This window comes from Candoia aspera, chromosome 6 (assembly GCF_035149785.1).
Source record: "Candoia aspera isolate rCanAsp1 chromosome 6, rCanAsp1.hap2, whole genome shotgun sequence".
In the NCBI taxonomy this organism is placed as follows: domain Eukaryota; kingdom Metazoa; phylum Chordata; class Lepidosauria; order Squamata; family Boidae; genus Candoia; species Candoia aspera.
The window spans coordinates 89,755,310-89,780,367 of record NC_086158.1 but is presented as its reverse complement, the minus strand read 5'-3'; the positions used below and the strand labels follow the sequence as shown (position 1 = coordinate 89,780,367).

General features: G+C 41.5%; 2 protein-coding genes across 3 annotated transcripts in view; both read right to left on the bottom strand.

Annotated features, from left to right (window-relative positions):
* The window catches only part of ZSWIM8 (zinc finger SWIM-type containing 8), a 746,829-nt gene that overhangs the window by 108,421 nt on the left and 613,350 nt on the right, over positions 1-25,058 (bottom strand). The window lies entirely within an intron of this gene.
* Positions 1-25,058, bottom strand: part of VCL (vinculin) — a 79,330-nt gene that overhangs the window by 8,363 nt on the left and 45,909 nt on the right. For both annotated transcript variants that reach the window (XM_063307641.1, XM_063307642.1), the window contains exons 7-18: positions 21,782-21,872; positions 17,040-17,187; positions 14,747-14,900; positions 14,189-14,364; positions 13,356-13,546; positions 12,935-13,134; positions 11,720-11,848; positions 10,338-10,487; positions 8,837-8,945; positions 7,451-7,753; positions 5,399-5,523; positions 3,985-4,170 (exon numbers count right to left, since the gene is read on the bottom strand). In XM_063307641.1, the coding sequence (XP_063163711.1) occupies positions 3,985-4,170; positions 5,399-5,523; positions 7,451-7,753; positions 8,837-8,945; positions 10,338-10,487; positions 11,720-11,848; positions 12,935-13,134; positions 13,356-13,546; positions 14,189-14,364; positions 14,747-14,900; positions 17,040-17,187; positions 21,782-21,872 (1,962 nt within the window). The remainder of the gene's footprint in view (positions 1-3,984; positions 4,171-5,398; positions 5,524-7,450; positions 7,754-8,836; positions 8,946-10,337; positions 10,488-11,719; positions 11,849-12,934; positions 13,135-13,355; positions 13,547-14,188; positions 14,365-14,746; positions 14,901-17,039; positions 17,188-21,781; positions 21,873-25,058) is intronic.

The following is a 25,058-nucleotide window of genomic DNA, read 5'->3' as shown; positions in this document are numbered from 1 at the left end:
TAAATTTCGGGGTAGGTAGGAATTATCTTCAAATAAAGACATATGACTTCAGTGTTCATGCTGCTTTTTTCTTGCTGGGAAATCCTTGTGAGGTCCAGCAGCCAGATGTGTAGACTATTTAGCTGTAACAAGTCACGTTGCCTAGGGTGCACCATGAGGAGGCTAGTCTACACTGCACCAAGTTGAGCTGAGAGAGTGACTGGCCCAAGGTCACCCAGCCAGCTTTCATGCCTAAGGCGGGACTAGAACTCACAAACTCCTGGTTTCTAGCCCAGAACCTGAACCACTAGACCAAACTGGCTCTCTTATGACTTTGCTAAACATGTAGAATAGCTACTTACTTGGGTCATTAATGTTCCATGACCCATGAAACCATAGTTCCAAGAGATGAAGTACTTGGTCAGTAAAAGATATATGAATACCCAGAGTTGGTTGCTACTTGCTGTCTATGCTGTCCCGTCAACACTTTTAAGCAAATCTGAACTACATTTTTCCATATAGATCATTATTCTAATTATGCTGTTTGAAGGTGACCAACAAAGCAAAAGACAATAAAGTTGTGTGTATATATTTAGATCCTAGCAAAGATTGAAGTACGATTTTTGAATCCAATCTTTATTATGATCATTAACCAGAACAATAAAGTAAAATTTGAAAGGATCAAAGAAAAGGACAGCAATACATTGTCCAGTGCAGACTTCAGAAAAAATGAAGCATCCAATTCACTAAGTTTTAGTAAGGGGGAAAAAAGGTAATTTACACTACGAGAAAAACCAGAAGTATATGAATGAATGAATTATACCACAGTTCTGAAGATCTATCTATCTATCTATCTATCTATCATCTATCTATCTATCTATCTATCTATCATCATATTTTTATCACCACCCATCTCCCCCATACGGGAGAAGCAGTTATCCTAACTGGACCTCTTTTTTCATGATAGCCTGATTTCTGCACAAAGTTTTCAGAGCTAATCACTGTGACACATTATTTTTAGCACAAATGCAAACTATGTTGGTACTTCAAAAGTAGCAACTTTCACCTACTTTGAAGATGCAGAAGACACTTTTAAAAAAGGCACTCAGGAGAAAATGTTTACCTACTCTAAATTCAACTTCTCAAAGTATCAAGTTGGTGTCTTTAAAGTTACAAAATCTCTTAAAACTCAAAAATACTTGCAGAGTCAAATTTAACATTAAATTTCAAATTTTGCTCTAGGTGTGGGCTTCCAGAATTCCAGAAATAACTCAGTATGGTTGAGGTTCTTCCAAAGATTGTACAGTCTGGGTCTAGAGCAAAATTATGAAACACAGAGTTCCTGTCTCCCATAATCCAGGGGAAAGATGGATGCTTTTATTTTTTACAGAATGGACAAAGCTAACACAACTCACTAAATATTATTCACACAACTATCCAGGAACAGAGTTTTTGCAAACAGTTAAATAATGGTTCTCTGTCAACAACCAAGATTTTCAACCACTGTAGAAATCATAATTAGGACTAGTGCTCTGATTGCAAAGATCAATATAAATTGAGGAAGATATGTCAGTCACTGAATCCAATAGTCTCCCGCATTTTTTCCCTTCCCTTTTGGTACAGCACCATCAAGTACAACAGAGTGCTTGAGAAATAGATCCCAACTACAGCTTTGCAAAGCCCCAGAAGTCAGACCCATCCGATTCATTCAGGGCAAAAAAAAATCTATTCTGAATTGTCCTATCTACCTTATAGGCCTTGGGCAAACTCATTACACACTTTATTTTTCAAGTAAGTGTGATTATTCTCAAGAGCATGCTACTGAATTTCATCAGCAGAAAATATTCCTGTAATATTTCAGAAAATTCATTTTTAATTGTTACAAAGAGATTCTATTCTAACTTTCAAAAATCAAAGCATGTTTTTAATAAAATACTCCTTTATAAGAAGGGGCAAAAAAAGATCATTTATAGTTTGACAACAGTATATACTATGAATAAATAAATGAAATAGATTATCATGGTATTTGCAAATTTCACCCAGAAATTAGTTCATTATTCTAGCTAGCCACTTTATGTTAATTCTTAGATTGTCCCAATTACTATGCCTTCTCTATCAACACAAGGTTTAATGGTACTAAGATACTGAGAAAGAAAATAGGGTCAAAATAATAAACTATATGATTTCCTGGATTCAAACAAAAAAATTAAATTATTACACACTTAATGCTCATTTAGGATAAATAATACAGTGAGTTTTTTCCCATTTGTTTTCAGAAACTGATGAAGTTTATGTACATTACAGGCTGGTTGGGGAAGGAAAGGAAAAGGAGACAAGATGAAAACTTCATAAGATTATTTTAAGAACAAATCCCGTATTTCATTTCAGTAATTTAAATATTAACATTTGCTAGGTTATATATCCCCAAAGATCTCATCTTCTTGTAGACATGCCACTTTTAAAAAGGTGGGAGAGCATTAAATCTTATGGATATGCATGCTAGAAATCCCATGCCATTCAACTGCAACTCTAGGGATGGGCAAACCCTTTGGGGTGTATCTCATTGGGGAGGGACTGCATCAACAGTAGGGAGGGGCAGCTCAAAGTAAGCAAAAATAACTTTCTCCTGTCCTATTTGTCCATTCTTTCCTAGACAGACATCCCTATCCTCACGTGAGCCTCTCGTTATCTTCTTTTATCTGGCTGGGAAATTCTGGGAGTTGAAGTCCACACGCCTTAAAATGGCCAAGGCTGAGAAACACTGCGTTACCATCCACGTTCTACCAACTCTTCTTCCCAATGCATAACCTGACCTAGAATTGTACTCATCCTTCCTCTGGGCAGCTCTCTGCAACTTTCTGCAATGGAATAAAGCAAGAGAGACCGGGCTCCCTGGAAAACCACGGGAAGAAACCATGGTGCGTGGTTTCTTTTTAGCTCCAGGCATCATGTGCTACCTTGCACACAGCAGGAAAATTACATCATCAAACCACAGTAAATGATGTCTAGAACAGCACAGAAACCCTGCATCACATTTGCTGGTTTATTTTTCCGCTTCCTGCCAACCACTTTAGCGGTCCACAAGGATATCAGAGAGCTGCCTAGTCATACATGAGGAAGGAGCCAAAACACGTCCGCAGGACAAGAACTTCACTGAAAGCTAGTTCTAGATGGACTCTTTTCTGTAGCATCACTAATGAAAAAAGAGAAGTCTTCTAAAAAGTTTTACGTGCGTACTGTATGTATACGGAGACTTCATTTTCTATTAGTTAGTTGTAACCCCTCTTCTCTGTGCTTCACTGAGACTTTTTCATTTAATTTTCCATTACAAAATGTCCTAATACAATGCTACATTAACAAGGCAGCATTTCAGCGTCTTTGGGCAATACATGAAAACACAGCAAGAGGAAGCCTCCAGGGTCCACGCAGCTACCTCCCTTCTAGCTCTCTGCAAAACATTATTGGTTAGTTTTATTTGCTTGCCCTGTGGAATGCTGCCTGAAGTCTTATAACCGAGGCATTCGACAAATATTGTAAATAAATAAAATCCATTTAAAAAGAGAGAAAACACATCCAAAAATATGCACCCCGAAGCAAAATGCAAGCTAGACTCCAAAATTGCTAGGATACAGGGGAAACTGTCTGCATGACTCAAACTGAAATCCCCTGCCTTGCTGAACGGTGCCCAGTGGATTCGTTCAACCTCTGCCTCCAAGATAAAGCCTCAAAAGGGGAAAATCGGCACCAGATTCTCTGCCAGCTTCACATCCTGACTTCATGTCTGGCTCTTTCTGACCCAGAGAAACCCAACCCCACAAAGACTCGGAAGAGGGCCTGTCCAAAATGGGGGGAAGCAAGGCAAGGGGGAAAGAGCCACTGGAAATGGAGGGATGAAAAGAACTCTAAACTACAGTGCATGGTCCATTTTTCTTATCGAGGGATGTCCTCTAAGTAAGTAAACTAAGCAAAGAGGCCTCAGTGCAGAGGTGTACTGTAAGGACTTACCTTGCTGGACCACTTTCTCGCTTCATCATGTAGCTGCCTTGCGGCCATCATCATGGGCTGGTTAAGCACCTCCCCAGCCTTCTGCTCTGGGAACTCTTCATCCTTTTCTTCGGGTGGTGGGGGACGAGGCGGAGGAACCTCCCCTTCGGGCAGAGGTGGCTTTGGAGGAGCAAGTTCATCGGTGAGCTATGGAAAGAAGCATTTGGTTTCAGTAGCTGGATCCACAGCAAATTCCATGATGGACATTTTAATGCTTTTTGCCTCACTTTCCAAATTCAGATTAATCACTGTTGTTGGTTAATGTTCATAATAGAGTCATTTCTTATGACTCAGAAGACTGTGTGCAAAATAAAAATCTACTTTGTGCACATCTGTATACAACTATCTCCTGATCTGTCAATTGTTAAGAGGCATCTTCTTCATCCTAGCACTCAGCTTTTCTCAATTGCTAATCTGCATAATGTAGGTGGAAAGAGGAAGGTGCAAAGCATTCTTCTGGGCAGAGCAGAAGGTAGCAAGGCAGGTCTCTCATTAGGGTGTAACATTCATCATGCAGCTCCTGGATTCAAAAGCACATTTTCACATCAATCTCCTATGACCACGCAGTACCATTTAAATCAGTGTTTTTCAAACTGGCAAGCTTAAGATGTGTGGACTTCAACTCCCAGAATTCCCCAGCCAGCATGCTCTTGAGTACCAGGGAGCTCTTGAAACAAAGGTAGCATATAGATCAATAATTAAAATCAAATTATTGCGGCAGCTGTATATTCTGCAACGACACCAAGTGAGAAGAAAACAGCCAGAATTTTCAGGCTGCTGAGGCAGAACTCAATTTATTTAATGTGAACATTTTCATTGCAATTAATTGCAACCACCAATTTAAATCTTTAAAGAAGAACCTTCCTGTTCACCTTTTAGATTGCCAGCTGTGATTTCTATTTATGGATACATTTACAACAGATATTGTAGGCGTGGACTGTAAGCTCAGAATGGCATGCATGTCTTGAACTGCTGCTTTTCCTCAACAAATCATACCGTACCCTAGCCTGATATTTTTCCCAGCTGGCTTTCCTGAATAGATTTGAGTTAGCTCAAATCAAGGGTCAGAGAAGAGCCACAGAAATTAAACAGCATGGTGCACCCCAGAAACCTGTTGTAAGTTATTTTGAAAAAGAAAACAAATACTGTTGTCAGTATTTTTGGAATCTAACTCAGATGCAAAGTGATTTAGCCCCTGCAACAGAGTCACAACCATATAAACATGCAAACGTGTTCTAAACCAGAGTTTTTTCAAATTCTGGGAGTTGAAGCCCACACATTTTAAGGTTGCCAAGTTTAAAAACCACTGCTCTACACAAACAGCTGCAGGTTCAGATTCTCCTTTACTAACAATGCTACCTAATGCTGCTCTTACGTGAAGCTGCTCAAGGTCAGGAGGAGGGGGTGGGAAATCTGGTTCCTGGGGCTGGAAAGCTTCTCGGACTTTGGCTACAGCTCCTAGAATCCTGTATCCAGAATCAAGAAAGTTCTTCTGCAAACCTGGTGGAGAAAAAAATTAAAGTTTCACTAGAAAAGTATTTGAATCTAACAGGTAATGCTAGGGCTGGGCACCAGCTTGGCACCACCTGAACCCAAGGGACAGTTCAGTTAATTCATTCAAGGTGGAATGAAGGTGTCTCCCTTGCCCATCTACAATTCAAAATCCTGCATGGGGTTCCTGTCTTGTCTGTAGTTCAGGAGTCAGAAAATTGCAAATGTGTCAAAAAGAGGAAATGCAAAAGAACACAACATCTGGGTGGAACCTGGGAGCACTGGATTGAAGGACTGATTGACATATCTGTCCTCAAATCAGTGATCCCAGTTTTGCTACTATACAAAGCCTTTTAGATCAGTCCTTCTTTGTTATTTGGTAAAAAAAAAAAATGAAAGGTCCCCTGTGCAAGCACTGAGTCATGTCTGACCCTTTGGGGGGACACCGCTTTCGCAATGTTTTCTTGGCAGACTATTATTATTAGCTTCTATTTTGTTAACTAGGTAAATAATTGTAAAAAGAACGATGTGTCTGTCTTCCTATATTTTATTTATTCTTCATAAATATAAATGCATAATTATTTATTGATAAAATAACTATAACTGTGTTATTTGTCTTGCCTTTTGTCCCTAGAATGTCCTCAGAACCAGATAATCATAGAATGCATGGGTTGGATAGCACTTTACAGACCATCTAGCCCAACCTTCTGCTTAGAACAAGAATCTTGCTCAAGTATCTCTTACAGATGGCTCTCCAGTCCCTCTCTGAATATCTCACAGAGGAAGAGTCCACCACTCTTCTAGGCAGACTATTACACTCCTTGGCAGCTCTTTCCATTAGGCAAGTCTTCCTAATATTTAGCCTGAATTTCGTTTGGTCCTTATCCTAATTTTGGTTTCAACAAAGGAAACATCTACTTCCTCTGGCATGTGGACCTTTTAGACCACTAGAACATTTTCCCTTCCCGTTTGGAATTAATCACACCTGTCCTTTCCTCATAGGACTTGTTCTCCAGATCTTCAGATATTATTATGGTGCCTCTCCTCTGACCTCGTTCCAGCATCTCCAAGGCCCGTTCAAAGGGCAATTTCCAAGACTATTGGAAGTGGAATCCTCCATCCCCCTTAACAAGCATGGAGGTTTAAGAGTCAGTGTTACCAGAGAGACTGAGGATGGGTAGAGGGGAAGCAGGTGTGTGTGTGTGTGTGTGTGTCTCAGTCCAATGGTGCTGGCAAAGGATTATTGGGAACCCTGCAGAAACAGTCTGAGCAAGTGGCTGCTATGGTAAAAAAGCTGAATCTTGAAAAGACCTGGGCTGAATGTTCTCCTTGTCATGGTGGAAATTTCCTTTCCTGCAAATTTCATTCTGTTCTGATGAAAAAAAAAAGAAGCTACAAGTACCATTACACATCTGTGCCTCTGCCTTGCTAGAAGGTGGGAAAGAAGAGTTTCAGTTTTCCCAAATAACACACCAGAAACAGGATGAGCTCCCCACCATCCCCAATAAGCAGACTTTCTGGGCTGAAAATCCAGCTGCAAAGTGGCAGCTGGGCCCTTGCACAGTAGTATTCAGAAAGTCACTTGTTTTCAGAGATGCTAGATGGAAGTAAAAACAAAACCCTCTAGTGATGCTATAGACTGAAGAGCAAGAGGTTATCAAACCAGAACCTGGCAGGATGAAGAAACAAAGCAAATATTAAACTTTCCATTTCTCAGCCCTGCAACACTGAATGTTGTGTTATTCAGACCAGCTACTCGATGAGAGACGCATCAACAGACCTACACTGGCCTAATTTTGTAGAGCTCCTTCTGCTGCATTAATTGAGGGAATAAAGTAACCCCACAAGCTGTCAACAGCTCTTTATTTCTCAATGCAGCTCCACAGGAACTAAGTGAAAAGGCCAGAGGTTTGAGACAGCCTGACTAGACACTTACCAGGATCAGAAATGTTGCCTGCCACAGCTTTAGCATCCATCACCATCGGTGAAATGGTTTTGCTCAGGTCATCAGAGGCGGCTTTAATAGCTTCACGGAATTTAGGATCTTCTGAGTTCTCCACCTCTTTCTTTGCCACTAGCAGGATACGGTTAGCTCGCCGGGCAATGCTGGTGGCTCCCGCTACTAGCATCTGTGGTTGCACATTAGCCATTGCCACTTTACATTTGTCCAGGTCTTTTTTAATGGCTTCCTCAGAGGCATCCAACAGGGACTTGGTATCAATTGCTTCATCTACTAAGCCTGGAACCACAAATTGAAAAGTTTGCCTCCTTTTATGTACATGACGGTAGAAAGCGTTACTCAAGACAGAGCTCCCCCTTATATACCATGTGGCTCAACAACAGGTTAGACTACTTGATCAGACTGCCCAAGGAGAAACAGGATGGGCATCTGCTCAAAATCTGGGGTACCAAGAATTTCAGCTCTGCTCTCTTAACCATCTCCTCTTGTCACCAGAAAGTCTCTACACTCATGAATTCTGTAATATACTCCACTATTAATGGGTTTTGTGGGTGGTTACATTAAGAAAACATGGTGGTTATATGCAGGAAGAAGAAAGCTAGAATCCCTCAAACTAGTTTTATAAAAAAAACAATCCGGGGCCATTAAGAGAGTTTGGATGGAATTTCAAAAGGTAGAAAGGAGACTGTATTTCTTGGCTTAATAGTGTGCCCAGTACTGAGACACACTATTGACTGAACCTACATGAATCATAAAATAATGTTTGGCCAACTACTGTTTATTCACAAATAACCCCTATTTGGTATGGTGTTTTGAGAGTCCAGCTACAGAATTCTTAGAAAAATTTCTCAAATCTTTTCTGTCTGGGGACCAAACCAGCTTTGCTTGACCTGAGAGATGACCTCTGAAACCTCCTCCAAAAGAGAGGACAGAAGTATTACATCTGCTTGATCTCTCAGCAGCTTGAGCTATAGTTGGCAGTGATATCCTGGACCACCTCGGTGAGGTACTATGACAGGAGTGGCACATCTACAGGAGGGGGTAGTCTCCATAGAACTGAGTGGCTGCCCTGTTTTACCCCAGGGCTATTTAACAGCTATAAGAAGCAGATGGGGGCAGTCATCAGCTCTAGGTCAAGGTGTTACCAATATATAATGGTATATATTATATGATTTTTCTAAAACACCAGAATCATATGCCTGTTCTGTCCCCAGCATTCCTTTCCTCCTCCTCCTTTCCTTTGTGCAAAGTAATAGCAACTAACAATCCTCTTCCTTTTTCTTTCCACACTTTGTCCATTGTATTACAGAGTAATCACCAATGATTTGGCTGCAAGAAGTTGCAACAGCATTGTTACTTCACCTGTCATTTTTTCCACATTGTCAATCCATTGGTTCTTCATGGTCTCAAAATGTTCATAAGCAGCTTGATTTCCAGGATTCCTCAGAAGGATGCGAGCAGCAGATACTACCTGCACATAGAAAGACATCCCAAGAAGGACAATAAGCAAATCCCCTGGAATTTTCTTTTTCAGCCCATAAGCTGAAAGTTTATTGTCATTTGGAATAGACACCAGACTGGATTTTCAGGAATGGTGTGACATTTGAAGACTGCTTCAAATCTCTTTAAAGGATTTGAGATTCCCAAAATGCTCTTAACCCTTTCAGGCCATGAGTTTAAATGAGAAGAACACAGTGAAGGATGCTATCTCCTGGTTTTCAAAGAACTGCTCTGCTGAATCCTGCACCAACTTGCTCTTCAGAAGGATGAAGGAAGAACAGGATTCCAACCTTCCCACCATGGTGGTTTTCAAATAAAGGTTGGACAGCCATTTATCTGGGATGGTCTGAGGATTCCTGCCCTGTGAGAGAGTTGGACTTGAAGACTTCTAAGGGCCCTTCCAACCCTATGATTCTATGATCATTACTTACATTCCACAATATTGGGTATTGATTTAGGAAGATTACTGTTTCATTGGATTCTTTAGATAGCTTCCAGGTCCATGGATGAGATGAAGGGGCTTGGGAGAATTCAACCTCTCACCTCCTTGCTTGCCTCCTGCCCCTCATGGCCTATTATAGCTCACAGGGAAGGGAGAACTACCTCAGCTTGGGAGGTCATACTTGTTTTTCTCTTTGCAAGAAGGGGCAGTCCTAGCAACTTTAAAAGTTGTAGTTGCAACTCAGGTCCCCCTGGGGAAGTCTGGGTGTGTTTGAAACACTGGCTTTTGAGAACTGCAGAATGGAATGGGAGCAAAACGAACTCTGCTTGTAAATAGAGATATGCAAAAGGCTGCACACAATTCTGGAAAGACTCATTCCAGGTGTTCTGGAAGTGGTCTGACTTCCAACCCATTTGAGGTTAGATCACTTCCTGAAAGCCCAGGACAGCTGGGTCAGAATGCTCCCAGACAGAAAGTTTTGCTTGTAAATTCCTCTCAACGGTTACAAAGTGAACAGAATATATACAACATCATTGAAGTTCAAAAATTACTTCGAAAAGCTGGTATCTCATTTTGGGAAATCTTTACCATTCCCAGGCTATAACATAAATTAACAGAGGACAAGTCTTCCAAGAGTTATTAGTCACAATGGCTTAATAGAACCTCTGAATACCTCATCACCAGATGCTGGAGACAAACAATCAGGGTACCCTACTGACTTCACGGCCTGCTCGTGAATCCCCCACTAGACTAGCTGATGGCTTCTGGAACAGCATCTGGCCGGATACAGCAAGTGGGTTCCTAAGGTATAGCTATCTAACACACCGTTCCCCTGTTCTCCCTCATAGATGTGATCTAACCCAAAGCCATACAACTGAACAGGGAACTTTAGGCAGGTGTGATGCAGAGAGAGAGACCAACCTGAGGTGTCAGTTCTCTTGCTGACTTCACAGTTGCTTGAATGCCTTCTACAGTATTTTTGTTGGCTGTTCCAACTGCAGCTGCCTTTTCTGCAGTAGCCCCAAGTCTGGCTGCGTGATTCTCAAAGTTGGCTGCCCTTTCATCAAAGACCTGAAAGGTTAAATACATCCTTTACAAACTGAAAGAGGTTCAAGAGTTTAAAATGAGCCAGGACCAACTTACACAAACTCATTCAAGGTAGTAAAATATTAAGAATATTTTAGAGATTCATCAAAGGCTCATTCAGTAGAAACACTGAAACATTTTTTCTTTCAGGAAAATCACTGCTTAGTCTATCATAGCAGATAATCTCTGCCACTGTTGTGTGAGTGGATTAATGGAGAATAAGCACTACAAAGAAAACTTTCTGGCCCTTTTAAACAACGTGTTCATATTTTCATAAGGCTGTTTGACTAATCAATAAGCAATAAACTAAAAAAAAACAGTAGAGGAAGTTCACTCAGTTGCTGGTCATCAAAGATAATGCACTGAAGCAGGAACAAAATAAGAATCTTGGAACATTTCTCACCAACTTAACCAAGTCACTGCATCCATAGTGAGCGATGTCCTTGAATGCTCAACATGTCTAGTCCAGCTAAACCACAGTTCATTCTGCAGCCACTGCTACCTCTTGCTTTCATGCAGCATCAACCTCATTTGACTTTGCTCACATAGCATAGCAGCACCAAGATGAAAGGTTACTTCTACTTCGTGCTGAAGAAATGTTTTCAGGACTGTCCAGTGAGGGCTGCTGGCATATGTATGGAAGAAGCACCCTATTATCACAGCAAAGTGTTGAGTTGGACTTAGCTAACCGCAGGTTCCTTCTCTGCTGTTTCCACAGCAGGAATCCCAGGCTGGAAATGCACAGCAAACCTTCTTCCCACCAGAGGTGAACAAGTGGGTATACCAAGAGATCAGGTCTTCCCAACCCAGTTGGAAGGACTTCCAAAATTGGGCATAACATGGGAAGAGATATGGAAATATGCAGAGTTTTCCCCTAGCCTTAGGTGTGCAGAGAATCTGGGTAATTAAGCATATTGCTTAGCTCCCAAACCTAACCTTTGAAATCCACTGACTTTCTCCCATCTAGTTGAATTACTTATAACAGTATTTACAAAAATTAACCAAATTTTAAAAGATAAAATGTTGGACTCAGAAATAAAAAGGTTTTGATGAAATCCTGCTAATCCACTGATATGGAATTCTAGAAGACTGGCATCTTCACACTGGTCTGAGCATAAGCTTAAAGGCAGTTTTCTCACTTTACAGCAGTGCATGCTGTAACGGGTGGAAATAAAAGCTTCTGGTGGCCAATTGTGGAATTCCAGACACATACTTACCTCATCCCTGTTGAGTGCATCTGGAGGAGCAGTGGCTGCTACTGCCAACAGTTTGATTGGCGTTGTAGTATCACTAAACACATCAGAAACCTCCTGGGTCATAGCTTCTTGCATCCTTGATTTAAGGTCCTTAACAAGAATTAAGAAATTTCACATTGAGAGATATATTAATGTGGCTGGGGAGTGGCCCTGTTTGAGTATTATGCCAAGACAGGGTGCATCCTCATGAGAAGGAGGGGTGGAGCTGCCCAGGCCCCCACAACCCCAACTTCCCCCTCTTGAGCAAAGGGCTTTCACTCAACTTTCCAAGCACTGCAAAGGGAACTCAAATAGAAGCCTCCTACAATTGCCCATATTCAACAGAGCAAGAAATGTCAGGGTTTCCAGCAGAAGTCTGTTAACTATGGCCCTAGGAATGCTTACAACTCCTAAACCCTAGGCTGTGCCCCCGGCAAGAAATTCTCAAATTTTAATCTGACGCAACATGGGATTTCTTAATACACAAACATTAATTACATTGTCTTTAGTTATGTTGACTTAAATTGACGATATCAATTTTAAACTACTTAATGGCATTAAATCATACCAGTTTTTTATTTTGTCCCCATCTGCCCCCCTTTCCTTTCTAGAATACAGCTTCAGGCACAAGTGTGGCATTTGGCCAGAACCCATCCTAAAGCCCTGCCTTATCTTCTGACCGGAGCTAAAAGACAGGACAGGGACTGACACAGAGGCCAGATTCAAACTGTGCTGAGGAAGTGGAGGAGGAAGAGGAAACAAGTTTTAGCAAACTGGGAAGTGGAATCAGCTAGATAAAGTGAGGGCACTACCATCTTCCTCTACCACCCCATCAATCAGAAATTATGAGCATTAGTGTAGGTAGATGATGACAGATGGATGGATGGAGATGGATGGATGGATGGGGATGGAGATGGATGGGGATGGAGATGGATGGAGATGGATGGGGATGGAGATGGATGGAGATGGATGGAGGGATGGATGGAGATGGAGGGATGGATGGATAGATAAATACGGTAATCCTGGGCTGTATCTATCAAGGAATGTCAGATACTGTGTTGAATTTCTCAAAGTCAGTTTAAGCATTAAGAATTTTCATTTCCTTTCCCAAAGTTATGCTATGGCCTGTGTCTAAGTTAAAGAAGACAAACCCGTTGAAAATCTGCTGGGGAAGTCTTCTAACTTCCTTCTCTTTACCTTCAATGAGTCCTGAAGCTGAACAGCCACAGCTCTGGCTTGAGGAGAGTCTCCTTCGCCTCTTGCTGCCAAATCAGCTAACTGGGCCGCGAGCTGCTCCACACGGTCACACTTGGCAAGCAGGTCTTGACGGTATGGTCCCATCATGACATTGGCAAGACGACGCCCTTCAGCCACAAGTCCCCGGAGGGCAGCCTGGCCTGCATAAAAAGTTATCCACCTTTCTGTTAGGTGTTCTCTTGGTTCAGTAAGGAAGCAAGAGGAAGAAGCTGCGCAAAAGGGCAAATGAGGTTGAGCAATATCAAGAATTATAATGGTCGGCCATCGAAGGAAAGGCTCACCTTCCCAAAGTTACTATAATGCCACATCACAGAGAAGTTGCTGCTCATGCTCCATCAGGAAGCAATTTTACACAGCTTACCTACACCCCTATCGTCAACTGTGGGATTGTCTATCCATCTTTGAGCTTGCTCAATCTTGCCTTCCAGATGAACAGCTGGTTTGACGGGTCTGCTGTTTGCAACAGCTTTGTTGGTTTTAGACTGCAAATTCTGAAGTGACGTAGCTATTTGCTTGGCTAATGCACGGGCTTCTGGCGAATCGCCTTTCCCACTATTGAGAAAAGAAACACTGTTAAGTAAGCAAACATTGCAAAATGTTCTATTAACAAGACAAAGTTTGAGTACAAGAACTGAGGATCAGCTAGTTATAAGCTTGAGCATCGTTCTTCATTCAATTTAACAATGCCCAATGGGTTTGTTAAGTGGTGACCCAAGATTATATTTACAAGGGAAAGCAAGAATAATAAGGCAGAAAAAGCTCAACAAATGTCACTAAGGAAGGTTCAGTTTACAGTACTATTGACTGAAGACTTCCCTTAGACACATCTAAAGATATGGAGGCACTACTGAAACCGCAAACCTGTCTCAGTTTTATCATCAATTCTCAAGGTGTCCTCCAAACAACACTTGACTATTATAGCTTGGAAGTGCAAAGAACTCTGACAGAAATCCATCTTCCCTCCCTGCCTTGCCCTGAACTATTTACCACAGATACCTGGGAACAAGAACCTTAAATGCCTGCTGTTCATATGCCTGTAGAGCTTCTTATCCCACAAATAGCATGTTACTGAACAGAAACACAGAGGCAATACTATTCCAACATGAAAGCATGAACTCTTTAAAGCAATGGAACATATATGGTGGGAGTCAGGTAACTGAAAAACAGGGATTTTTCAGGAGGTCAATACTTAACTGCTTCCGAAGATCTGACAATTTAGCCGTTAAAACAGAGATTTCCCCCAAGGACCGCAAAATATCATCTCTCTCTTTGGGATCTTCACAAAGCTCCGCAATTTTCCTGGCTTCAGTCATAATGCCTCGAATGTGCTCTTCTCCTTCGCTGCCCCCATTAGGGTCTGCTAGCCAGCTCTTCACATAAAGAAACAGGTGTCAACAGATAACCCAATGGTCTACTTACAGTCTAAATCTCCTGTGCTCTAACACTGAAACACCATTTGGGTCAAAACTAGTTCAACTACAGACAACGTAGCTCACGTTTTCTTGGTGCAGCCAAAGTCTCTCTCAAGATTAAAACTACAGTTCTGGCATAAAGTGATTTTATAGGGAGCCTACAGGAAGAATAAACAAGATTCGCAACTGTTGAATTCAATCATTCTCAGATCATTACAGCAACTAAAGTCATGATCAAGCCTAATATCAGAAATCAGACTCATTTTAAGCGTATCCACCATCCTTTGGCAGAACAAAGAGGGGTCATTTTATTCTTTCTTCATGGCAACACTGTGAGTACCTGAGCAGCATCAATCTTCTTGGCAATTGCCTGCTTAGAGTTGGTCATGGCCTCCAGCTTGCGAGCTGCATTTTCCACTTTTGCTGTTAGTAAATCTAGCCCTTGAGAGATCTGCTGAGCCTTCTGTATTGCTAGAGGTGTGGCACCTTGTCCCCTATTCATGGGGAGAGAAAGACATATAAATCCCCAGATACATTTGCAACAGTTGACTTGGGTACATATAATTCAGAAGGAGCTAATATAGGATCCCAGATGATGGTATGTAGCCAACAGCTGCTAGATGAGGCAAAACCTGTCCCACCTCAAATACTGGAAACCTGCCATCTTCTGGATTATTGCCCCTTCTTCTGAGAGCTACTCAGTAAAGAGTAATTATGCACTATTTGTTTTCCTTAAATAATCCATCTAAAGGAAATTGGGAACATTTCATGATGAGATGAAGACAAGATAAGGGATTTAGCAGAGATTTGGACTCTCTTCCATTGCCAGCTGCAAGATGATAGGAAAATGTGAATGAGGTTATATGGGCCACAAACAGAGCAATCCAGGGCAACTTGTGGCTTGCTGATGGCCTACAGACATTTTAAGCAGCATCAGGTGGACATGAAACCCAACAGAGAGGGGTGTTTAAATAGGAACAATAGGAAGAGGAACAGACTTTGCCTAATTAAGGCACTTCTGCTTTCCCATGGCAGTCTTTATTGTGAAATGGAAAAAAAATCCACAAAAAATATTATTACTAATTTTATTTCTATCCTGTTCTTCCTCGGCAATAAAACATGTTACCACAAAACAAACAATAAAACAATGGGAGTACGACATTTAAAACACTTCCATTAAAAATATAATGAAGACATCTCCTTGCCTTTCCATGAATGTGCAGTACCGTGTTTATCCTAAAGGGGGATCACTTGGAATTTAAGATGTTGTTGTTAGTTGCTGTTGAGTCGTTTACAACTCATGGTGACTCTATGTATAACAGAACAAAATGCTGTTCGGTCTTGAGCCATATGATTGTTGTTCAGTTGTTAAGTCACGTCCAACTCTTTGTGAGCCCATGGACCATAGCACACCAGGCCTTCCTGTCCTCCACTGTCTCCCAGAGTTTACTCAGATTCATGTTCATTGCATTGGTGATGCTATCTAGCCATCTCATCCTCTGCCATCCCCTTCTCCTTTTGCCTTCAATCTTTCCCAGCATCAGGGTCTTTTCCAGTGAGTCCTCTCTTCCCATTAGGCGGCCGAAGTATTTGAGCTTCAGCTTCAGTATCTGTCCTTCCAACAAGCAGTCAGGGCTGATTTCCTGTAGGATTGACTGATTTGACCTCCTTGCAGTCCAAGGGACTCTCAAGAGTCTTCTGCAGCACCACAGTTCGAAAGCATCAATTCTTCGGCGCTCAGCCTTCCTTATGGTCCAACCCTCACAGCCCAACATTACTACTGGGAAAACCATAGCTTTGACTATATGGACCTTTGTCGGCAAGGTGATGTCTCTGCTTTTTAATATGCTGTCTAGGTTTGCCATAGCTTTCCTCCCAAGGAGCAAGAGCCATAGGATAACCCCCCTCAAAAAGGCAGAGTGGGCTGAATAAGATACAAAACACAAACAAAAAACTTGTGCAATGCCATTTTTCACCTTATCAACTTTGGGCTACCAACTCTAACTCAAACCAGCCTTGGAGACTTCTCCCACCTGAAGAAATGCGGTATATGAGACACGTGCACATATACGTATGTTTGAGCGTCTACGCAAATTGAAAAGCCACACTTCTCAATCTACTAATGTAACCATCACTTGAACATACAGATCACCCCAGCAGGTATAATGGAATGCGGGAATGACCTTGGGAGATAGGAGGAAGAGCTGCAGACTAGACAAATAGGCAGCTTAGTTTTTGGACTGTAAAGGTGAGAGGGGAGAGATGTACTTGCAGACTCTGCTGATGTAACTTTACAATCAAGTTAGAGCTAGGACTTCTGGGTGTGCTTCCTCTTGGACTACCTCACAAGGCTGACATTGTGGACAAGGAAAATTACACTAAGAAAGCCTTTAATAAAATTAAAGTGTACCTTAGTGCAACTCTAAACTGAGGGAAACTCTCCATGAAAATTTGACAAGCAGAATGCAGGGTAAAGCTAACTCCTTGAACAGTCAGATTCATGTACTGGTAAAATAGATAGATATAAATTCTCCCCTGTGAGTGATTTTAGGAGGATGCTTTTTTGAGAAAGGCAGGATTTGTTATTTCATCCACATACATTTAAATGTATTTGGTAGCAATGGGCTGTTTACCTGGCCCGAAGATCAGCCAGTTGATCCGTCAGCTGGCCCAGCATTTTGCAGGTGCCTAGAATCTCCCGACGTTCTTTGCCTGCACACAATTCTCCAACATTTCCTGCTTCATCCAGGATTTGTCTTATGGCTTGTTCACCAGAGTCCCCTAGGAAGCAAGGATGTGTGAATAGAGACAATGTGTTTGATGCATAATTTATCTTTAGGAAGTTGCTCTTTCTACAAAAAGCGATACAGTATTCAGTGAAAGAAGGGGAAGAATGTAGTGAAAAATCTGTCATGAACAGAAGAGCAGGATAAGGTTGCTCTAAGCTATCCTTCTATAGGATTGGGCATAAAGCTGGACCTGGAAGTCATTTTCAATACTAACGTGCAAAATCATATTCTTAAAAGTATATTCACAATCATTTCTCTTTAAAAGTATTCTCATTTTCGCATAATTTCAGAGAATGAAAGAGGTAGTTTCACTTCCTGTAATTCTTATTTTGGAACATTCCGTGTTACATCTGGACCAACTTCTAGATGGAGATGTTTCCCACCAAGCAGGAAAAAAGTGTTCTTGCTTGCTGTATCTTAATATATTAATCCTACTCCTTTTACCAATCCCATCACTGACCTTCCAGTCACTGGCCACTACTGACTACAGTGAGTTTAAATTCCCACGTAGGTAGGTATGTAAATTCCCTCACATATCGATGGCCCTGTTTAGCGACTATACAAAGTTACGATGACACTGAAAAAGTAACTTCACAACTGATCCTCGCATTTAAGAGTGTTGCAGCATCCCTGCAGTCACATGATCAGCATTTGGGCACTTCGCAACCAACAGGTGTTTACAACTGTCATGGCATCCCACGGTCACATGATCGCCATATGTGCACTTCACAGCTGGCTTCCAACAAGCAGAGTCAATGGAGAAGCCAGCAGTAAAATTGCACATTGTGGTCACATGTCTCACTTAACAACCTGGGTGATTCACTTAACGACCATAGCAGAAGTGATGTCATAAGTCCAGCACGGTCACGTGATGTTTCACTTAACAACTTGTCACTTAGCAACAGAATTGTGTCACTTAGCAACAGAATTGCTGGTCCCAGTTGTGGCTGTTAAGTGAGGACTACCTGTATTCTAAAGGGACGTGGTGGTGCTGCAGGTTAAACCACTGAGCTTGCCGATTGGAAGGTCGGCAGTTCGAATCCATGTGATGGGGTGAGCTCCTGTTGCTAGTCCCAGCTCCTGCCAACCTAGCAGTTTGAAAACATGCAAATGTGAGTAGATTAATAGGTACCACTTCGGCGGGCAGGCAACAGTGTTCCGTTTAGTCATGCCAGTCACATGACCACGGAAGTGTCTATGGACAAACACCGGCTCTTCAGCTTTGAAACGGAGATGAGCACTGCCCCCTAGAGTCGGACACGACTGGACTTAATGTCAAGGGAAACCTTTACCTTTACCTTTTACCTGTATTCTATTCCCTGAGATATATTAGAGCAGTGTTTGCCAAACTCAGCACCTTTAAGATGTGTGGACTTCAACTCCCAGAATTCCCCAGCCAGCACTGGAGTTCTGGAAGTTGAAGTCCACACATCTTAAAGGTGCTGAGGTTGGCAAACACTGTACTAGAGGACAAAACCAATTCCTAGAAACTGAAACTGAAAAAAAAATTATGATAGCTAGCATAGCATTAAGATACTAGAATTGATCATGGAGAACCACAAGTTCTCAGCCCAGCCTAGTCCAAATGAGGCAAGACTTCCATACTCTCTACAGTGTGGGGTAAGAGAAATGCAGAAGATTCTATAGCAATATTTTATTCCAGGAAAGAAATATGTCTGGTATCCTAAATGATTAATCTTTCCGTATAAAATTACAGACATAAAAAGATATAATCTACAAAAAAGGGAGCTAATACAATATTCACAATGCTGACTATTGAACATTCTGACAGCTAATTCAACTATGCATGGAAGCAGGGCTATTCTGCTAAAAAAGACTAGTAACACGGATATATGAACAGCCTCTCCAGCTCTGCAAACCACTCTCTCTTAAGCCAGGAGTCTCCCACTTAATAATAGGCAGCAAATTCAGTAGCAGAGGAAGCAGAGCAAAAAGCATGTCTCCAGCCAACTGGCTACAAGAACAATTGTCCCATGGTCCAGAGGACCTTGTGCCAGGGGCTGGTATTTCTGACAGTACCCTTGATGTGACAAGGTCTACCACTGGACGTGACCCCCTGGAACTTCAACCATATCAGTTATTCCTGGGGCAGAACCAGGAACCTGCATGCCAAGCTCTCATTACCTGCCTGTAAAATGCAATCCACTGGTTTTTTCTTTTTTTTTTTAAGTTTAGGTATTAGACTTGGCAAAGAAAATAAATATAATTCTGCAAATCCAAAGCCAAAATTTTTTACTAGTGTTAACTGGTAACATTCTAATATATATAGTTAAAATGAGCTAGTTATATTAACCTATATAGCATAGCATGGCATGTTTTAGAAGTTATCTGATTCCATCAACTCAAAATATGATCAACACTCTGAGGGCAACATAATCAAATCAAGACAGAGAGCCAAGATTGATTTAATTAATTATAAGGTTCCATGCATATATATTTATTTTAATTCAGATCATGTTTCATAACATGAGTTATGCTAGAATGACAATAAATATGCAATAACCAGGAACAGAAACCATTCCAGAATATTAATTAAGCAAGATTCCAAGCTAAATTATTTGGATAACTTAATAAAATAAGCTTTCTGAACGCTTTGTTCTGGAACAGCCTGCATATGAAGTGCACGTGGGCCCTACCCTCATGGCTTCCTAGAAGCTCTTCCAGAGGGCTTTCGGAATTGATATATTGTAACTCCACTTCTTAATTTTATAATTTTTAGCTTTGTATTTTAATCATCGTCAGTTAATTTTTGATTTGTATCTTTTTTTAAAACACTTCATTTCTGTAAGCTGCCTAGAATTCAGATGGATGGGTGGATGGATGGATGAATAGATGGGACAAATGAGACAAATACATTTTACAAATACTTAGCATAATATCAGTTTTCTTTCATTGAAGGAACCATGTCTAAAAGTTTCCACTGAAAATAATTTGCATTTATGGTTGCAATTATCCCATTAAACCAAGGAATGTGATAGTAAGTCTATAATAATTCAGCATCCCTAGTATCTCAGCCTTCATTTTGCTAGCATATATGCTACACACACACACACACCCTCTCTCTCTCTCTGTCTCTCATGGGAAAAAGTAAGCACACCTTCTTCGAATTCTATGGTTTTATGTATCAAGACATAATAAAAATCATCTGGCCCTTAGCAGGTCTTAAAATTAGGTAAAGACAACCTCAGATGAACAACAACACATGACATATTACACCGTGTCATTTTTTATTTCTACAAAAATAAAGCCAAAATTGAGAAGCCATGTGTGAAAAAGTAAGTACACCCTTACTGCTTCCATAGGTATTAAGAGGCTAAGTAGCAGCCAGGTGCTGCTAATCAAATGCCCTTGATTAATTGATCATCAGCAAGTGTGACCTCTATAAAAGCCAAAGTTCTAGGGGTGTGCTGGTCTCAAGCATTCAGGTGTGTGTTAACATAATGCTAAAGAGTAAAGACATCAGCAATCATCTCAGAGAAGCAATTGTTGCTGCCCATCAATCTGGGAAGGGTTATAAGGCCATTTCCAAACAATTTAAAGTCCATCATTCTACAGTGAGGACACTTATTCACAAGTGGAAAACATTCAAGACAGTTGCCAATCTTTCCAGGAGTGGACATCCCAGCAAATTCACCCCAAGGTCAGACTGTGCAATGCTCAGAGAAATTGCAAAAAATCAAGGTGTTGCAAGGAGTTACATCACAGACTCTGCAGGCCTCAGCTAGCATGTTAAATGTTAAAGTTCAAGACTGTACAAGTATGGTTTGTTTGGAAGGGTTGCCAGGAGAAAGCCTCTTCTCTCTAAAAAGAACATGGCAGCACAGCTTAGGTTTGCAAAGTTGCATCTGAACAAATTGCAAGACATCTGGAACTTCCTTTGGTCAGACGAGACCAAAGTGGAGATGTTTGGCCATAATGCACAGCACCATGTTTGGCAAAAACCAAACACAGCATATCAGCCCAAACTTCCCATACCATCAAGCATGGTGGTGGAGGGGTGATGATTTGGGCTTGTTTTGCAGCCACAGGACCTGGGCACCTTGCACTCACTGAGTCAACCATGAACTGCTCTGTATACCAAAGTATTCTAGAGTCAAATGACACGGTGTAACGTGTCATGTGTTGTTGTTCATCTGAGGTTGTCTTTACCTAATTTTAAGACCTGCTAAGGGCCAGATGATTTTTATTATGTCTTGATACGTAAAACCATAGAATTCGAAGGTGTGCTTACTTTTTCCCACGACTGTGTGTGTGTGTGTGTACACAGATACTTGAAATCTATGGGTTTCAAGTATAAATTTGAGAAAAATAGCAGTGACTTCTTAATGCGGGGGGGCGGGGGAGATATGAGACTAAGAAGGATTCCCACTGGCTGGGAAGGAATTCTAGTTATGTGGATGCTGCTCACTCAATTACTGACAAAACCAAAATAGATTATGGAAAAGGGCTTAATTTAGTCCAGGTTGCATTTTTTTTTCATCTGTTTTAGGAGTAAACTCACCATTTTCCTCTTGTGTAATATTATTTTATATTATTCTATTCCATTTTGACACGGTCAGCATTACCTGCTGGAGCAGTGGGGTCCCTAAGCCATCCCTTGGCCTGGTTCATCTTGGAATCGATTAAAGCCAGAGCTCTCTTCATGGCTTCTGTGTCCTTTACAGAAAAGAAGAAAATGGGAAATTATCTTAATTGCAGACTAACAAATCCAGATGTTTATGTAGAAGCAATTTACAGTACAAAACACTTCTTGGTTTTCAGGCACTTCTTCCATTATAAACAACTCACGAAGGTATCAGCTGCGCACATATTAAATATCAGACACATTTCTGTTACTCAAAATGCACAAAGTAGAACATGCATTCTTTAAGGCCTTATTGTGATCTGTCGTTTTCCAAGCACAGAACACTCAAAGAAAAAGAAGTAAGACAGCATTTCAGAACCGAACAAATGTTAAATCTTTACTCATAGAAAATAGAATAGCCACACAGAACTCCCCATGCACCCTTCATTTTCTCTGCCCATTCCCCACATGAGTGGTGAGATTATTCTTATTTACCGGTATCTAATGCATAAAAGAGAAGGGAAAAAAGCTGATGCCATGTCCTATGGATTAAATATATATAGTACTGGATTATAAACTTTCTACAAGCCCCATATTTCCTAGTCCTTGTTCCTCAGATAAAATTATGGCCAAATCAGCAATATGGAGGATACTACAAGCATAGAAAGTGCAGTCTCCCTATTCACACCACCACGTTTTGGGACTGCTATGGAACTTTTCAGAAGACCCCATCCGAAGGTCAAAAGTTAAGTGCCTTGTTGCTCTAATCCAACAGAAAATGCTCATTTGCCAATCACCACAGCACCACATAACGTTCAAAACCCAAAGCAGATACCCAGCTTGGTTCTCTAAACTTTGCACAATTCCATAAGATTAAATTTGGAGAGTGGAAGAATTAAATGAGATTTAAAATGACTAACGTACATGTTTTACCTTCTGTACTTTAAAATGGAGTTCCTAAGCAACTTTCAAAGAATGGGGCAGAAGTCATGCTGCTATTACCTATGTCAGGGGTGAGGAACAGAATATAGGAGAGATAGATAGATAGATGGAAGGGACGCGGTGGCGCTGCGGGTTAAACCGCTGAGCTGTCGATCGGAAGGTCGGCGGTTCGAAACCGCGTGGCGGGGTGAGCTCCCGTTGCTCGTCCCAGCTCCTGCTCACCAAGCAGTTCGAAAACATGCAAATGTGAGTAGATGAATTGGTACCGCTTCGGCGGGAAGGTAACGGCGTTCCGAGTCGTCATGCTGGCCACATGACCCGGAAGTGTCCCTAGGGACAACGCCGGCTCCAAGGCTTAGAAACGGAGATGAGCACCGCCCCCTAGAGTCGGATTCGACTGGACTTTACGTCAAGGGAAACCTTTACCTTACCTAGATAGATAGATAGATAGATAGATAGATAGATAGATAGATAGATAGATAGATAGATAGATTGACTGACTGACTGACTGACTGACTGACTGACTGACTGACTGACTGACTGATTAGATTAACATGGTTGCCATTCTCACATAATGGGACACTGAGAGGCTAGCACAATGAGAAACTGATACAATAATGAATACAATGGATAAACGCACATCAGAAATAAAGAAAAACGGTCAGATGTTGTCAGGAAGCATTTTCTGTCTAGAAGATTCATCCCATAGGACAAAGGCCTCCCCTCCCCCACAGAAAGGAGCCAAGCACCCCTTTCCACTCTCTATGGAGGGAAGGGGGCCTCCTAGATGCAGATAACTTCCAGATTCCATCCAGCAGTTCTCCATCCCTCCTTACATCATCATCATTTTGGTTCAGGGGGGATAGTGATGATGAAAGAGTCTCCAGCTTGCATAAGAAATGAGGAACAAGGAAGGAACAGCACTTGTGAGAAGGAACAAGCTGAAGACCCCATTCCTCTGCCTTGACAAGCAAAGCCAAGGTTACAGGTCCTGTAATCCTCACCATGAAAAATATAGCCCTTCTTTAAAGGTTTACTTGCTAATTGGGACCTTTGAAGTCTGGAGAGCCTGAGCTATAGGAAGAGGGAGGCCAGGCTAGGAGGAACACCCTGTATCCAACTTTCTGACGTAACGGCTAACTCAGTAATTATTCAGTGCTCCCACATGCCAAAGCCTCTTTGTTAACAGGTGATGCTGAACACCTTAAATCCATACTGGGATTTTAAGAGGGCGATGGTGGTGGGGAATCTTGTAAGACATTACACAGCTTTCAAGCCGTTAACTGGTTACAAATAAACTCCTCTATACATGAAGGCAAACATTACTATGAATCCATTTCCTATTTGCAGCTTCATAGACACAATAAAAGAGAGCCAGTCTGGTGTAGTGGTTAAGGCATCAGGCTAGAAACTGGGAGACTGTGAGTTCTAGTTCGGCCTTAGGCACAAAGCCAGTTGGGTGATCTTGGGCCAGTCACTCTCTCTCAGCCCTAGGAAGGAGGCAATGGCAAACCACTTCTGAAAAACCTTGCCAAGGAAACTGCAGAGACCTGTCCTGGAAGTCTCCAAGAATCGGACAAATTGAACAAATTTTTAAAAAATACAATAAAACAACATAAAACATGCAGAGAAAGGCCCACAGACTTTTCCCCAGAACTTGGGAACACAGGAAGGGAATTGCAGTTTTACTCCTCTCCAAGTCAGAATCTGCACACAGCGATCCAGAAAAGAGAGGTCTCCACAGTATGTCAGTTTTCCACATTGAAGAGAATGTGACACAAAGCTGCAACCCTCACAACAGCATTCTGAAATGGCACCTTATTTCCACTGGCCGCAAGTGGAAGACGCCAGCATTCCCTTCAAATGTGAGGTCTCCGTGACACCACAGAATGTAAATCTACCGCCTGAAGCTCGGATATCTTTGTGGCTCAGAACTGCCCCTCTGACAGCTCTCCCGTGCCAGGCAGAATTAAGGAACCTCTTTTAATCTGGCCCGGAGGGTCATATCCAAAATGCATACTGAGCAATAAATAATCTATGGCTTGAGCGCAGCCTCATTGCCACTTTCAGGGTCTTCAGATTTTTAAAAATTCCAGCTGTAGCTTTAATAGCTGCCAAATAAAAATTGGGAATGAGATTACATTTTTGATAGGAATAGCAGGAATGTTTATAATCTCTAGGTGATGTCTAAACCCAGAGGCCAGAATCAAAGGGCAACTCAATCCATAGGCACCAAACAGGTTAGTTTTTCCTTTTTCAAAAACTAAGTGCTCCATTCTAATGGCAAACAGATTTGAAACTTAGTCACATTATTTTACAAATATGATGGCTTAGAA